This window comes from Acipenser ruthenus, chromosome 29 (genome assembly GCF_902713425.1).
Source record: "Acipenser ruthenus chromosome 29, fAciRut3.2 maternal haplotype, whole genome shotgun sequence".
Classification (NCBI taxonomy): Eukaryota; Metazoa; Chordata; class Actinopteri; order Acipenseriformes; family Acipenseridae; genus Acipenser; species Acipenser ruthenus.
The window spans coordinates 9,492,080-9,508,008 of record NC_081217.1 but is presented as its reverse complement, the minus strand read 5'-3'; the positions used below and the strand labels follow the sequence as shown (position 1 = coordinate 9,508,008).

Sequence of the window (15,929 nt, the reverse complement as noted above, 5' to 3'; positions counted from 1 at the left end):
TACAGCTGCATTCACAGCCCATGATTAACACCCACTGTCTTACCCAAGCTAACATGAGGTGGTCCCAGATTAGTGCCTGTGTCTGTGAAAAACACCTTTTGTGTTGGTAAGTGATATATAGTGTACCTGTTTTTATAGATAAATAAATGAAATGTCGGCCATGAAATCTGAGTAAAACGAACGCACAGATTCTGCTGCACATAACCAGCATTTAATGGCAGTGCTATAGAACAGTACATTGTAATGCTGCATGCTGTTTTCAAGCTGCTGTAGTTCTGTTGGGTTATACAGGATTAGACACTGAACCCAGTCCTGGGTTACAGAAATACTTTACTATGTTGTTTAAATGATCAGGTGACATTTGAGCTATCAGATCTCTGTGTAGTCAGTCCTCAACTTTAATAAACTGTCCTCCCCATCACTCCTAAAAGCTTACCAATTGATGACCTGCAGACATAAGGGAGGCTTAATACACGACTGCTTTGTCCTAGTGGATCCATGCTGTGTGTCTGACTCTTTCTGCACTGTGTGGTTTAGGGATTTCAAGGAATGCCAGGGTCCCCAGGTGGAGGAGGGGACAGAGGACCGCCAGGCCCAGTTGGACCCATAGTAAGTGCATTATCTAGAAAGACGTTGACAAACCAGTTTGACATGTATGACTGAAGTCCAGGCGCTGAGTGATTCTGCTGACGGCTTTCAGGTTTACAGTTCTGTTGTAAACATGTACACTCACTGCAGCAAACCCAAACTGTATCTTGATTATGGTTTTTACTCACGCAATGAGACAAAAAAAAAAACAGCTACATTCAGGAATTGTGTAACATTGAACAATGCTAAAACATTACCCCCCATTTAGTAAGCAATTCAGAAAGCACTACCATATCATGCGAGCAATAACAAAGCATAGTAATACCTTGCTGATTCAGTGGCCAGTGTTTCTCATTACATTAGGTAGGGCATTAGCGGAAACATTTGGTCAGTTGGCTTGATTTGATCAACCTCTACTTTTGCCTCAATTTAATTTAAGGTGAAAGCTCTCTGTAAACATCTTTTAATATTTATCACATCTCATCATGCTAAAGAAAGTTATTTAAAGATGGAGCTCTCATTCAAAAATGATTGCAAAGTAGAACAAAAAAATCCTTAAAAGTGTACAGCGTAAAACTGGAATGTGACAATAGATGTGCAGTATACCCTGTGGTAGTTCTATTAAAGGTGAAACCATGTAAAATATTTCATTTTTGGCCATCACTTGTAGGCAAAGTTCCCATCTTAAAGATCCTTGTCTGTTTACTGACTGAAATACAGCAGCTGATAATGAGGGCCTACTGAAAAGGGAGCCATCTTGTGGGTGCCCAGGGAAATTTGACACCTTATCTATGCAATGCTCTTTTGTGCATTCCCATGGAAAGATAAATAACGATTTGGACTCCTTTCAAACAATACCATGAGTTTTTTTATTCATCAAACTACTATCTAGAGAAATCCATTTGATTTGATAAGCCTCACTGCTTATCAAGTTGCTTAAACTCACCTTTGATGTACTGTTGAGCAATATTAATGGTGTGCTGTGTTACAGGGGCTCCCTGGTCACAAAGGAGAGCGAGGAGAAAAGGTTGGTGTATGTTTTATTCACAACTCCTTTCGCATAGAATTTGGTACCATTCAGGGTTTTTCTGTGGGCTTCAGTTTTAACAGCAGTTTAAACAACATCCTAGCTGCTATTTATTTATTCTGAAATATTCTTCATGCAAGAAATGCTGCTGAAAAGCCCAGGCTGCAGTGTGCAGTTCTAATGTTAGTGCGCAAGTTTGTTACCTGTTTGGTGATGTAGTTTGTCATTCTCAGCATATGATTGTAGGTACACTGCATTTATTGATGGGATCTTATTTCAAGTTGCAAATTATATCATTGTAAATGAAGCAATGTTCTTGTTTTCTTTTTCTTTTATTGATTCGAAATGTAAATTTCAAAATAATCTCCAGTTGTTGAAACATGAGACCTGTGATTGTTACACTTCAATGATTTGAATTGTTTTTACTGCAGTTAGCTTATCTTAAGTGCTTGTATTGTATGTACTGTAGTATTAGTAAGTCAGTGTTTTTCTGATTTACAGGGTGAACCGCAATCCTTAGCTACCATTTATCAACTTGTAACCCAGTCCTGTGAACAACTTGTCCATAGTAAGTTTTTCATTTGTCCAACCTCGAACACTAGTATTTCAAATAGAGCAAATATACACATAAATTGCATATATATATATATATATATATATATATATATATATATATATATATATATATATATAATTGTATAATCTTAATCTTTGTATGTGCTTGTACAGCTATAACTGTGACATTTCAAAATCTAACATGAAATATTTGTGATTGCAGCGCACGTGATGAAGTTTGACTCCCTCCTTCATGAAATGCAGAACCCGGCCCCACTGAAGGAGGAGGTGGGGCCTATAGGGGAGCCAGGCATCCCGGGACCCACCGGCCCCAAAGGAAGGAGGGGGGCTCCGGGGAGAGCTGGGGCAGCAGGAGACCCTGGCAAGCCTGCATACCCGGGAGAGCGAGGTGAGCACACGGACTGGGCTGTGAAACTGAATCCCTGTGTCTGCCAAGCTGGCTCTGCCTGCTCTATAGTGTACTGCAGGAGGCCGACTCCCTTTGCGCCGGAATGGCACCAGTTTCCAAATATCCTGCAAGTTTTGCCCTGCCATTTTGGCACCAATTTCTCTATTGGTTTATGTCACAAAGACGGCCAGAGTGGGTGGCGTCAGACCAGAAGCAGGAAGGAATACAGAGAGACTTGGGGTTTTGGTATAGGTGAGCGCGTGATCGCACTCAGCATTTAATTAACAGAACAGAAAATAAAAAGGTTGTAACAAAAACACAGGACACGGCACTTGTAGCCAAAATAAACAGACAGACAAAACGGACTAACACTAAACAAACGGTGCACGGAGAGACAAACGGTGCACGGAGAGACAAACAAACACGGTGAGAACAAACACTTTACGTTTACGATTTTACTTTGCTTTTCTTTCTCTTTCTCCTTCTCCTTCTCCTTCTCCTTCTCCTTCTCCTTCTCCTTCTCCTTCTCCTTCTCCTTCTCCTTCTCCTTCTCCTTCTCTCTCTCCCGTTCTCCTCTTCCGAACACCCAACCCTGACTGAATGAAATGTGCGTCTATATATACTATTGTGCTGGGATTCAATTACTAATTAATTATTCACTTGAATCCCAGCACGTGAATTCATTACGTGAAACCCCGTGTTCACATATTATATTTTAAATGCACGTGCGTGATGTGCAATCCCGTGCCTAAATATAATTATACACTTTAAACACACGTGAAACACAGACCCGTTTATATCCCGTGTACCAATCTATACACCAACATTAACATACGCACGCATACATACATACACAAAACACACAAATGCACACAGGGGCGGGGCACTTTGTCACAGTTTACTACATGGTTCTGACTATGTTGAAGCCACGATAGTTGGATGGAGTGGGGAGGAAGTATGAGTTTAAGATCAGAGCCTTCAGAGGGGTCCCTGAATGGTTCACCTGATAAAGGCACGGGCATTTGGTGTGCCCAGGGAGTCATACAGCCTGGTAAAGGGACAGATGCGTGGTGTGCAGGGGGAGTCATACAGTCAGAGTAGCGCAGGTTAGCGAAGTCGCCCATCTTCGATGGGAATGTGGAGGGAGCATCGCGTTGGCTGTGGTGCTTCCACACGTTAGGGAGGCAAAACCGGCTGGGACTGTTTCTCCTCATCGTTTTAACAGCGGACTCTACTGGTCAGGCACCTAGTGAGCTCAAGTGGACATATGCAGGGCTGGCCATCCTCCAGAGGCTGAATGTAACCTTATGTAATTGAATTATGTTAGCTACAAAACAACTCTGTCCATCCTAGTTTTACTAGCTAGTGGTATGTAATATATTCAGCCTGTACTGCCACTAAAAAACAGATGGGCTTGTCGACACTCTGATTATATGGTTGGAGAGAGAGCTCAAAGGTCCATGAGCGATCACCTCCAAAAATATGTTTGCAAAAACATGATTATCTCATCTGTAACTTGTATATACAGTATTAAAATCACTTTGAGTATGTAGTAAACCTGTAATAATATTAACATGAAATATAAATAGTGTGTGACAGTGAGCCTGTCCTTAATTGGCTTTTGCACCATCATCCTAAACTCTTGCTGTTTTAATGTTGACATGGGCAGGTTGCATAATTACCGGTCGTATCACACATTTCATAACTTCTCTTTCTCCGATCAATGCTTCTTATATTTCCTCATATAAATGAGGGACTAATGTTCATAGTATTTATTTTTACCAATTAAGAATACTGTATATTTCAGATTTAGCAAAGTACATTGTTAATGTCAATTATAAATGCAGCCCTTGCAGAAGTCAAACTGAAATTCCAAAGCCAAGCCTGACTCAAATCTCCAGAGAACTGTGTCTTATACACTTTTGGTGTGTTTGTTTTAACAGGAAGACCAGGGCCAGTCGGTGAGAAAGGAACTCAAGGGCCCAACGTGCAAGGGCCCAGGGGGCCACCAGGGCCACCAGGTAATCCTCTTAATATGGTGAACCATCTCTATCACGGACATCTTTCCACTGTTTTATGGGTTTAATTTAAAGGGATGTCATTGTCTATTGTATGATCATTATTTACTGTGCCTGCTATTCCAACCAACGTTGCTTCTGAAAAGACACCTAGGGCTGATTGTGGGGTAATGAGGTGGGTAAGCTAATCATTGTTGCATGGGTTTCAGCGTACAATGCTAGTTTCAGTACACAGCACAAGCCTCACTTTCAGAAGGGTAGGGAATGGGTTACCTAACCATGAGGCTGAATCACTGGGATCCTATAAGACCCAACTTGACAAAGTGAGATCAATCAGCTATTAGGAACCGAACCAGCATTGATGGAAGCACACGTTCTTAATGGCAAATAGTGATCTGAGCAGAAACAGCCAACAGAAACCATACAGAACATGCATAATAGGATATTAAACAGGTAAGAAATTAACTGTAGGTAAAATGTAGATGATATAAAGTGTCCCTATTAAAATAATTACCCCTGGAAATCACCCACAGGAATTCTCTGGATATTAGTAGATGTTGCAGCCTGTTCAAGCCCCTGTGTTGTTCAATCAGGCTCCTGTTCAATCAGGCTTCTGTTCAATCAGGCTCCTGTTCAAGCCCCTGTGTTGTTCAATCAGGCTTCTGTTCAATCAGGCTCCTGTTCAAGCCCCTGTGTTGTCCAAATCAGGCTCCTGTTCAAGCCCCTGTGTTGTCTAATCAGGCTCCTGTTCAAGCCCCTGTGATGTTCAATCAGGTTCCTGTTCAGTCAGGCTCCTGTTCAAGCCCCTGTGTTGTTCAATCAGGCTCCTGTTCAGTCAGGCTCCTGTTCAAGCCCCTGTGTTGTCCAATCAGGCTCCTGTTCAAGCCCCTGTGTTGTCCAATCAGGCTCCTGTTCAGTCAGGCTCCTGTTCAAGCCCCTGTGCTGTTCAAGCAGGCTCCTGTTCAGTCAGGCTCCTGTTCAAGCCCCTGTGTTGTCCAATCAGGCTCCTGTTCAAGCCCCTGTGTTGTCCAATCAGGCTCCTGTTCAGTCAGGCTCCTGTTTATTTATTTATTTATTTCTTAGCAGACACCCTTATCCAGGGCGACTTACAATCGCAAGCAAATACAAATACATTCAAGTGTTACAATATAAGTCATACAATAAGAACAAGAAATACAACAATTCTCAAGTGTGACAAACCACAATTCAATAATACAGCAGATAATAGTGAAAGTTACATCAGGATATGATTAAATAGTGATAGTTACATCAGGATATGATTAAGTACAAAATACTACAGATTAAACACTTGGCAGATTACAATATTCTGAGGTACAGGATTAAATGGAGTAAAATAGGGGGCAGATAAGAGCAAATTAAAGCATATTTAAATGAAGGGTGATAGTGTCCCAGGATTCAACAGAGGAGTTCTACAGGTGCTGTTTGAAGAGGTGAGTCTTAAGGAGGCGCCGGAATGTGGTCAGGGACTGGGCAGTCCTGACATCTGTAGGAAGGTCGTTCCACCACTGCGGAGCAAGGGTGGAGAAGGAGCGGGCGCGGCAGGCTCCTGTTCAATCAGGAGCCTGATTGGACAACACAGGGGCTTGAACAGGAGCCTGACTGTTCAAGCAGGCTCCTGTTCAATCAGGTTCCTGTTCAATCAGGCTCCTGTTCAAGCCCCTGTGCTGTTCAGTCAGGCTCCTGTTCAAGCCCCTGTGTTGTCCAGTCAGACTCCTGTTCAAGCCCCTGTGTTGTCCAATCAGACTCCTGTTCAAGCCCCTGTGTTGTCCAATCAGGCTCCTGTTCAAGCCCCTGTTTTGTCTTTCCGTGTGCAGGTCCTCCAGGGGAAATGAAGGTGGGGCCGAGGGGGCCGGAGGGAGTGCCTGGGCAGCCAGGAGCCCCGGGGCTGAAGGGGGCCGTGGGGACACCAGGAGAGCTGGGCCCCCCTGGGGGCTGTGACAGCAGTGGGTGTCAGAGGGGAGAACCACGAGGTGAGCAGCCACGCGCGCTCTAACACTTTACAACGAGGTCCACAAACTTCCATCCACTCCGATGGAAAACGCAGTTCTTCCTACAGTATTCCACTGGCATTCATTCTAAATTTTTGGCTATTATTCTTACGTATTGGATTCATTTATAAAGAAGAAACTCGTGGTCTATATTTTATTATCCAAAACACACAAATCTTTGCTTGACTCATTTCCATAGATTAATAAATATCCCTTCCACCCCCTCCCGAGGAGCAGATCATTTTAGACACAGCAGCTCGTAAATTCAGTTTCAATTCCTATACTATAAGAGTTACAGCTCCTTGTTCTGAATTTCACAATGTATAGTGTTTTGATCACATAACCTCATCTTAATGTAAAATCCAATACACTGGCCGATCTTTAAAACGAAAGGAAATAATGAAGTTTTGTAATACTTTACAAAAAATATTGCAGAACAGCGCATATTCTTATTTTAATTGTGAAATTCAACGAGCTTGCGTTTTGAATTCTGCAACATATCAACACAGTACTGTAGAAATGTGTTAGCCCTTTTCCAAATACGATTACACAAAAAACAGTACAAAGCTCCATCTAACCAGATTTGTATTTTTCATAAAATACTAAATAATAATAAAATAAATAAACCAAATACATTCAAGCAGAAGTCACATTAATGTTTCAGACTTTTAACTGTTTTTTCTTGCACTAAGGCAGAGTTAGTAGCTGACTGTACACTGCTAGTTACTGTGTGAAGTATGCAGTGTTAAGAACCGATACCAGGGTTGATAAAACAGTGCGTGTTATCCATAGCAGCCTGTAATACAACAGACTCATTACAGGAATGACAAAAAGTGTGTGGAATGCATCAGAGAGTGTTTTACACCGGTGTGCGGCTATATCTGATAATTACGGTATCTGGAACCCCAAGCAATGGTATTCAGGAAACTGAAATATTACAATTACAATACTGAGCTCTGCAGATATGGCTTTCAAGATATGTGATGTGAGAACTGGGTGTGGATGTTATGGATGTCAGAAATGCATGACCCTTTCATGATATACATCAGATAACATAACGGTTGTGTGCAAATAAAAAGATGATGTGAGAATGTTTGTTTGGATCTGATATACCTTTTTGAGGGATTATTTAGTTATGCACAATCTCTTTAAGAGATGTACTGCGGTTGGACAAAAATAGAAACAACTGCCGTTTGTAGCACACACTTTTGTTTAATGTACTTGTCCCCTTGCTTGACTGATTAATCCGTTATGCAAACAGAATCTCACTGTTAGAAGTCACTTTGGGCAAGACAGTACATTTAACTGGCTTTGAAAGAAGGCTGATAGAATGATGCAGGTGTTCTTTTGGTAGGTGTTTCCATTGCCATGACTGTGCAAATGACTGACAAAAGAGATTAAATCTGTGTGGCCCTAATAATACACCACTGACGGTGATACAGCAGGGATTATACAACACTGACAGTGATACAGCAGGGATTATACACCACTGATGGTGATACAGCAGGGATTATACACCACTGACGGTGATACAGCAGGGATTATACACCACTGACAGTGATACAGCATGGATTATACAACACTGACAGTGATACAGCAGGGATTATACACCACTGACGGTGATACAGCAGGGATTATACACCACTGACGGTGATACAGCAGGGATTACTATTGATCTGTATCCTGCTGATTGAAATATTTCATTATTATTTCCAGGTGATGCTTATTTTGACTACTGAGCCTGAAACTCCACAATGAGGTCTGATGAAGCCTGAAACTCCACAATGAGGTCTGATGAAGCAGTGTTTATGGATTCACCTGCAAGTTCAGGGTTGACGTGTCTATGTAGTCACTTTGGGTCTTTGAAAAGGAGAGGGCTAAACAAGGAAGGTAGAGGGTTTCTATGAACACAAACAGCACTGCTCAGACACGAGCAAATCAAATATTAACCTGATGAAAGAGAAAAACTAAGTGACGTGTGAAGGAGGCTGTCACGAGTGAAAGTTGAGGCTCTCCTCACCGTTGCAATAACAGTTTTGGTGATGCATATTGTTTTACTGTAGAAAGCTTTGTCAAAATCATTGTCATTCACTGTGTGTTCATATTAAGCAAAAATATTGTTTCAGTAATGTATGAATTCCTAAGTCACCTGTCAATACAATATTGCACAGTTTACTTCTGCGTAGTCCTTGGCCTTCATGTACTTACGGAGGGAAACATTGCTTGTCTTTTTTAAGCAGAGAAACTGTACATTTAGCTTCCAGAGCCTTGGTTACAATAGATCATCAGTTGCCTGGGTACCTGAAATAGATGTTCTTTCTTTCTTCCTTTGTCTGTGTCTGTCTTTCCTGTTTCTTCCTGTCTTCCTGTCTTTTCTTTCTCTCCTTTCACCCCTGGTGCTGCATTAAACAATGGTTGTTTAGGAGGAAGATGACCTGGGCACTACAGAGATAAAGCTAGCCTCCAAAAGCTTTGCTGCCACTTCAGTTAGTAAATTATGTCTAGAGGTTTCCCATATTTACTGACAGAGATGTAAGATTAAATCCCCAATTTCAATGACTATCAGTGATATCAGTTATGATAATAAAGGCAATATATGATTAAGAATGGTATAGACAACTAGTAGTATATGCATTAAAATAAATGAAATTAGATAAATGTAGCCAATTTAAAGCGAAAAATGTATTTTCTAATGTATTACATAATAAATACTAACGTGACATCCTGGATAGCTGAAACCCACAATACTTACCATATACCAACAAAATCCACACAAGCATAGTCACACACACGCACACACACACACACACGCACACACACACACACACACACAAGCGTAGTCACACACACACACACACGCACACACACACAAGCATAGTCACACACACACACTCGCACACACAAGCATAGTCACACACACACACACACACGTACGCACACACACACACACACACACACACACACAAGCTAGCTAAATAATGTCCAGGTAATATGAAGAATATCAGTCATACCTTGCGGTTAAATGTAATCCTAAAAGCACTGCATTTTAGTATGTAGTACTGTTTGATACTGTATCATATATGTTTTTAATTTGATGTATTTCTGTTTCAGATTTTAGTTTGATCTAAGAAAAAATAAAATCAAAATGTTGAACTTGTTAATAGCAATCAAAATGTATGTATTTATTGTGTTACATTTTCAACTGATAGTTCCTAACTAGGATTATATGCTGAGGAGTTTAGTAAGCACAGCTTTGCAGGATCAGAGAAAGGATTATATTTTTAAAAGAAAGTTGTGAATTACATGTCTGTGCATGCAACAGCTATTAGGATCTCTAGAAGTGGCAACTTGTGATCTTTTTAACTGGACTGAAAACTGCATGCAGGTTTGAGAAAACACAGTGTGTATCTGCCAATCTCATTGTTTTTACAATAGGCCAGGGCAAAGAAAAATGTTTTGTACGTAAACTAGGGGTGTAACGGTTCACTAATGTCATGATACCATTGTCCTGATGGGCTACTTGTATGATGCACAATAAGATCAAATGATCATTTAATGATGGAATATTTTGTTGTAAGACACAAATGTACTGAGATAGAGAGAGTATGTATTCATCCCATCTGTACATCACAGAAAGTGTGAACAAAATACAGATCAAAGAATCATGATAAGTTTTCAGTATGAAACGTGACACACTGTCAAAATGAAAACATTACAAAGTTAGTATTGGTTATGACCTCCCTGAGCATTAACACAATACTGGCAGAGTTGATGCATAGACCTGATCAGCCTCTGGATAGACTGCTGTGGGATGTTCCGCCACTCTTCCTGTGCAGCTGGTTGGCTGGTCGCTGTTGTCTCCTGTGGATGGCACTGGCGATTTGGTCCCACAGATGTTCTATTGGACTCAGGTCAGGAGAAAAAAGCTGGCCACGACATTGTTTTCTTGAAGTCGTGCCATTGTATTCCTAGCACTGTGTGGTCTTGCAATGTCCTGCTGGAAAACCAACACGTCCAGATTGGCTTACCGGAACAGAAAAACTGTTGCCTCACGGACTTCATCAATGTATCGCTGAGCAGTAAGGTTGCCCTCAATCTGCACCAAAGGTGTTCTTGTGTTAAAGGAGATTCCTCCCCACATCATCACATTTCCACCGCCCCACCGGTTGGCTTGAACAACGGAGATTTTTAATCAACTCATTTAACTCAGTATATCATGTAAAGAAAGGATCACAATTCATCAATACACAGTGAATCATTACACCCCTACTTTCAAACAGTTTTTGTGAGCTTCGTCTTACAGATCATCAGTAAAATCCAACTGGACTGGTTTTTCTGTGTCCCTCCCTGCACAGTACAAGAACTGCTGTCTGAGAGCTCTACTGAGGTAACCATGGTGATTTAAAGAGTAAGTAGCAGAGTTCTGAAAAATATAACGTTATACATGTTGCTACAACTCTTTAAATAATGTACCTGGCATTTTTCTTTGCATTGTTAACATCCAATGAAAAGAAAAATCATCAACTTTTTACATGTATAACTTTAAGGGTGAAACTGCTATGCAAAAGGAGTCTTATTGCCATCCCTGTATGTTCTAAACAGTCATTCTAAAGAAGAGGAATGCATGAGTTAAGATACCCGTGACTAAGGCTGTATTCTTTCATGGATTTCATGATTTCCGTGAAATTTACTCATTGCTGTGTAATGTGTAGTTCCCCTGTGAAAATTCCCATATCTGAAAGAATAGTGTAAATATACATAGTGTTTATCACTTAAAATAAATACAGCAGACACTTGCCTTATTGACACACTACCTGTTACACTGCATTAGGAACCTGGCAGCCAGTTTAGTTTGCTTCCAGTAAATGATTGAACACACACTACATAGAGCTGCACATTTTTTTTATCAAATATCTTCAACGAAAAAGACACCAGCTGCATCAAAGATAGGAAATATTTCTGCTAAACATTGCTCTGTCCAGCACAAGAAGAGAACATTTCATGTGTCTGTCTGTGTTATTTTTTACATTTATTTATTTTTTTATTTTCTTTGATAAATAATTCACTGATGGTGAAAATAGAAGGTCTTTAAAAGATGATACATTTTGAACGCGACAGCACTATTTTTGTCTGCTTTAATATGTTTTATCGTGAAATATACTGAAGTACCTGAAGTACAAATTTTGTGAAAGAAGCTATTTTTACAGTAACAAAAAATACAGCCTAACAGTGACTAAGGAGGCAGATTGTTGCATAAACAATGTTTGCACAAGTAAACACGAAGAACGTTAGGTTATTATCATGACCCTTGTCCCTGAAATAGAAATGTAACCATTACCTTACGGGGTGTTTACCTCCTAAAGACCCTGAAACCTGAATATTCTATACCAAAGCTGCTTGCAGAGCCTGTGACGCAGTCACGCCTGCCCCGAGGGTATAAAAGGAGGACTGCCCGCACAGATCAGCGTCAGAGCAATCATGGAGACAGCTGCCGTGCTCGTCTTTCTGTGAAAAAAAGACAGAAAAACACACAAGAGGAAAAAATGTTCTCACAGAAAATAGTAATAAAACAATTGCGGTTCAGAAAATGATAATATCGTTTACCAAAAAACGAAAAGCGATGGTCTCTGAGGAGAGCACAAGTCAGCCGACTTAAGTTGCTTGGTCCCTGGGGAAGGGGTGACACGAGCAGCCGGCTTCACGCGGGGTACAAGGCCACGGGGGGACGTAACAAACATCAGGCTGTGTGCAAAAAATAAGTCAACTAATAAACCATTAATAATGATCACATAAATCAGTGTAATACACAAAATTAGCAAGTAATATATGTAGCTAAAAGCAACAAGTTCTCTGTATAGGCTGTCCTGTCAGGTTCAGTTCTCTAAAAGGAAAAATGACGCTGATCTGTGGGGGCTGTCCTTTTATACCTTCGAGGGTGGGCATGACTGCATCACAGGCTCTGCGAGCAGCTTTGGTAGAGAATATTCAGGTTGGGGGTCTTTAGGAGGTAAATACCCGTTAGGTAATGGTTACATTCCGTACTTGAAAGGGTAGAAGAAAGTTTTCCAGAGTCTGCGTGTTGGATGATTGAGTGTCTTAGCCCGGTTCTGAACCTACACTGTGTCAAGGTGCTCCAACCACAGAGTGCTTCATGGCTCTGGTTTTGTCATTCAATACCACAGTATATATTTATTCAACTGCAGCAGTTGGAATTTTCCGTTTACGTGACAACCTGCAAGAACACAAACACAAACTGAAGGCGGGAGGGGGTGTGCGGCATCATTAGAGTCTTGGCAGAGGATATGTGTAACTGACACGCGCTCCCAGATAATACTGTCCTACATTCATTACCTGTGCGTTTACACTATATTTTATACCCATAATGACAAGCTGTCCTATGTTAATTACAGGCCCTTTCAATGGATCAGAAATGTGATTGAAAATATTGATAGGCACATTAAAGAACAATGTTGTTTCTGCAATGTTTGACCCGTTTCCAAGGAAAAACAAACAGTCTGGAGACGTTGTAGCATGTTCTCAAAATGTTACAGGTTCTTTAGAACAATTACCGGGCATACTGTCCCTATCAATCTGATCTCAGCTGCCTCAATGTGAAGGAGTTTTAACTGCTTCTACCTCACCTGGTAAACTATTCAATGTATGTATTACTGTTTAAAAACCAATGCATAATGCATAAAATCATAAAACGTTTTGACGATGCTAGCCTTGCATGTCACATGAACACGCTTGCTGGGAAAGGGTGTCAGAGGAGGGAACAAGGGGGTTTGATAGCTGGATCTTCAGGTGCCTGTAGAGCTCACGCAGACAGCTGCAGAGCTGGCCTTTATCCTACAGAGGCCGGGAGCTCCCTGCATCTAGTCTCGAGTTCCTGGGTGTTAAAAGGCAGTTGGCTTGGTCATGGAATCACCCAACGTGAGTTCGCCTGAGCTGTGTGTGGAATTGCTGTAGTGAGAGAATGTGAATGAACATTCCAAATTGGGAAGAAAATGGGGGGGTAAAATAATTGGGCAAAAACAACTCTTAAAACGTTGATGCAATTCATTCACACATTAGATTTTGTTGTTTAACTACACAAGCCAGTGAAAAGAAACTAATAACATTTTAGACAGTCAAAATCCTGCTACATTAATTAGTTACAACAAACTGTATGTGCCTTCAGTATTAAGACCACCTTTCTGTTAAAGTTCCTTGACTGGTCCTAATGAAGAGATTTTAATGTTTATGCTTACAGCTATGGCCAAAAGTTTTGCATTTTAGGATTGAGACATATATACAGTATATATCTATCTATCTATATATATATATATATATATATATATATATATATATATATATATATATATGTGAACATAATTTAGATCTTTTATTTAACATCATGTAATCAAAATAACTATCAAATGATATCGCAAAAGTCTACAAGAAGCCATAATAATTGTACAGTATTTCATGTTAGATTTTGAAATATCACTTTTTTCCACTTTTGTCAGTTTTTTGTTAAGTATATGGAAAAATACTCGCTCTCCCAGGTATGCAGGCTTGCTGGGGTCTCCTGCTGCCCCAGCTCTTCCCGGAGCCCCCCTCCTTCCTTTGGGGCCGGTGGGTCCCGGGATGCCTGGCTCCCCTATAGGCCCCACCTCCTCCTTCAGTGGGGCCGGGTTCTGCATTTCATGAAGGAGGGAGTCAAACTTCATCACGTGCGCTGCAATCACAAATATTCCATGTTAGATTTTGAAATGTCACAGTTTTCAATTTGTCAGTTTTGGTATATGGAAAACTACAAAGTGGTATGTAATTCAATATGTTAACGTAACATTATTCAGCAGGTTTCATTAGACTTTATGAAGCAAAATGAGTTAAATCTATAGGGTGATGCAAAACTGTTGAAGTTTAAAGTAAGTGTAGAAAGGTTTAAACCTCTGCCTTCCAGGGATCACTACAGTATGCAATATCTTTAAGAACAGAGGCTGGGGAAGCCCTGCACTACAGGCACTGCCTGTTATACCTGCTAACAGCTTTCAAAGAATGACAGTCATTTTTCTAATGTGCAGGTTCAAGCAGAGAAGACTGGGGCACAGGCATTTAAAGTGTCCCCTCCTAGCTCCTTCACAGTATGCTTGAAATCCTGGACTTATCTTTGTAGATGTGTGTTTGCCTTCGGGCAGTGTTGTTTATACTGTAATCACTGATTCAGCCCCAGTGTTTACAGCTGTTTTCAGAACTAATTGAGGCACACAGGGTTCACCGTCATGGCAACTCCGTAAATAGAAGAAAACCGAACCTCTTTACTACTGAAAGATAACATTCAAGCAGGATGCACGTGAGGATACATACAATCTGCTTTATTTGCACATTTCTTTGGCAGAAACACATACATTTGAAACAGGATATATCTACTTGCCATAAAATATTTGAGCTAAAACTGCAAACAAAAAGGCCCAAAAAATGTTTTATAATATTACATTTATAAAGCCCCGTTTTCGGCCATCTCCAAAAAGCCAGAACATTTCTTAGAATAAACTCGTAAAGAGAGTAAAAAACATAAATCAGCTGGGAAATAAAACCAAAAGCATTCCTCAACTTTTGGGATCTTCCAACACATGAAGGAAATGTGTCTCTTGAGCATCATCGCGCATCCAGATCTTGCTCCCTCCTGCAACAAAGCTGAAATCGTGATCGGAATGAACGGCTAATGGGAGCACATTTCCACAAAGAGTTCAATCAAGCAGTTATCAGACTAGGAAAAGCAATGCAAGCCCCTCCTGTCCTTTTAACTGGCAGAACACTCCAGATAGCAGCATCTGCACCACCCTCATGCTGGATTACATGTTTAGAAATACAAGGAATGTTGTCAAAAGGTTACCAGGATTTCACAATGTACTGTTAAATGTGATTGCTGAAGGGCGATGCCATTTAGGTCATAGGAAACATTAAAGTACAATGTAAACAGATCTGCGATAAGGTCAATGCACACAGGATCTGTTTATTTATCTGAGCATAACGTATGAGATTTCATATTATTTTAGCTTTTTCAGTGCCAGGTCCTTTTACTGTCTCTGCTAATCTGCTCATGACTGTGAGAGGTCCTGTCAGGAATTTTTTGGTAAATAAGCCACATCAGCTCCCATCAGGAATATATTGGTAAATAAGTCACATTATGTTCTTCTTTTATATATATATATATATATATATATATACAGGATGTATCAGCAATCAGGATTTGACAGTACTGTTTCTCATACAACACAGAGAGTCTTAAACTCCCCACTGATTTCCTGTCTATATGTTATTGCTGCTCTAGAGTG

At 40.6% G+C, this 15,929-nt stretch overlaps 1 protein-coding gene across 2 annotated transcripts in view; it reads left to right on the top strand.

Annotated features, from left to right (window-relative positions):
* Window positions 1–9,767, top strand: part of LOC117427123 (collagen alpha-1(XIV) chain-like) — a 57,685-nt gene extending 47,918 nt beyond the window's left edge. For both annotated transcript variants that reach the window (XM_034045529.3, XM_059003812.1), the window contains 7 exons: window positions 538–609; window positions 1,580–1,615; window positions 2,117–2,183; window positions 2,394–2,579; window positions 4,523–4,600; window positions 6,433–6,588; window positions 8,323–9,767. In XM_034045529.3, the coding sequence (XP_033901420.2) occupies window positions 538–609; window positions 1,580–1,615; window positions 2,117–2,183; window positions 2,394–2,579; window positions 4,523–4,600; window positions 6,433–6,588; window positions 8,323–8,345 (618 nt within the window). In that variant the 3' untranslated portion in view covers window positions 8,346–9,767. The remainder of the gene's footprint in view (window positions 1–537; window positions 610–1,579; window positions 1,616–2,116; window positions 2,184–2,393; window positions 2,580–4,522; window positions 4,601–6,432; window positions 6,589–8,322) is intronic.
* Window positions 9,768–15,929: the final 6,162 nt, after the last annotated feature.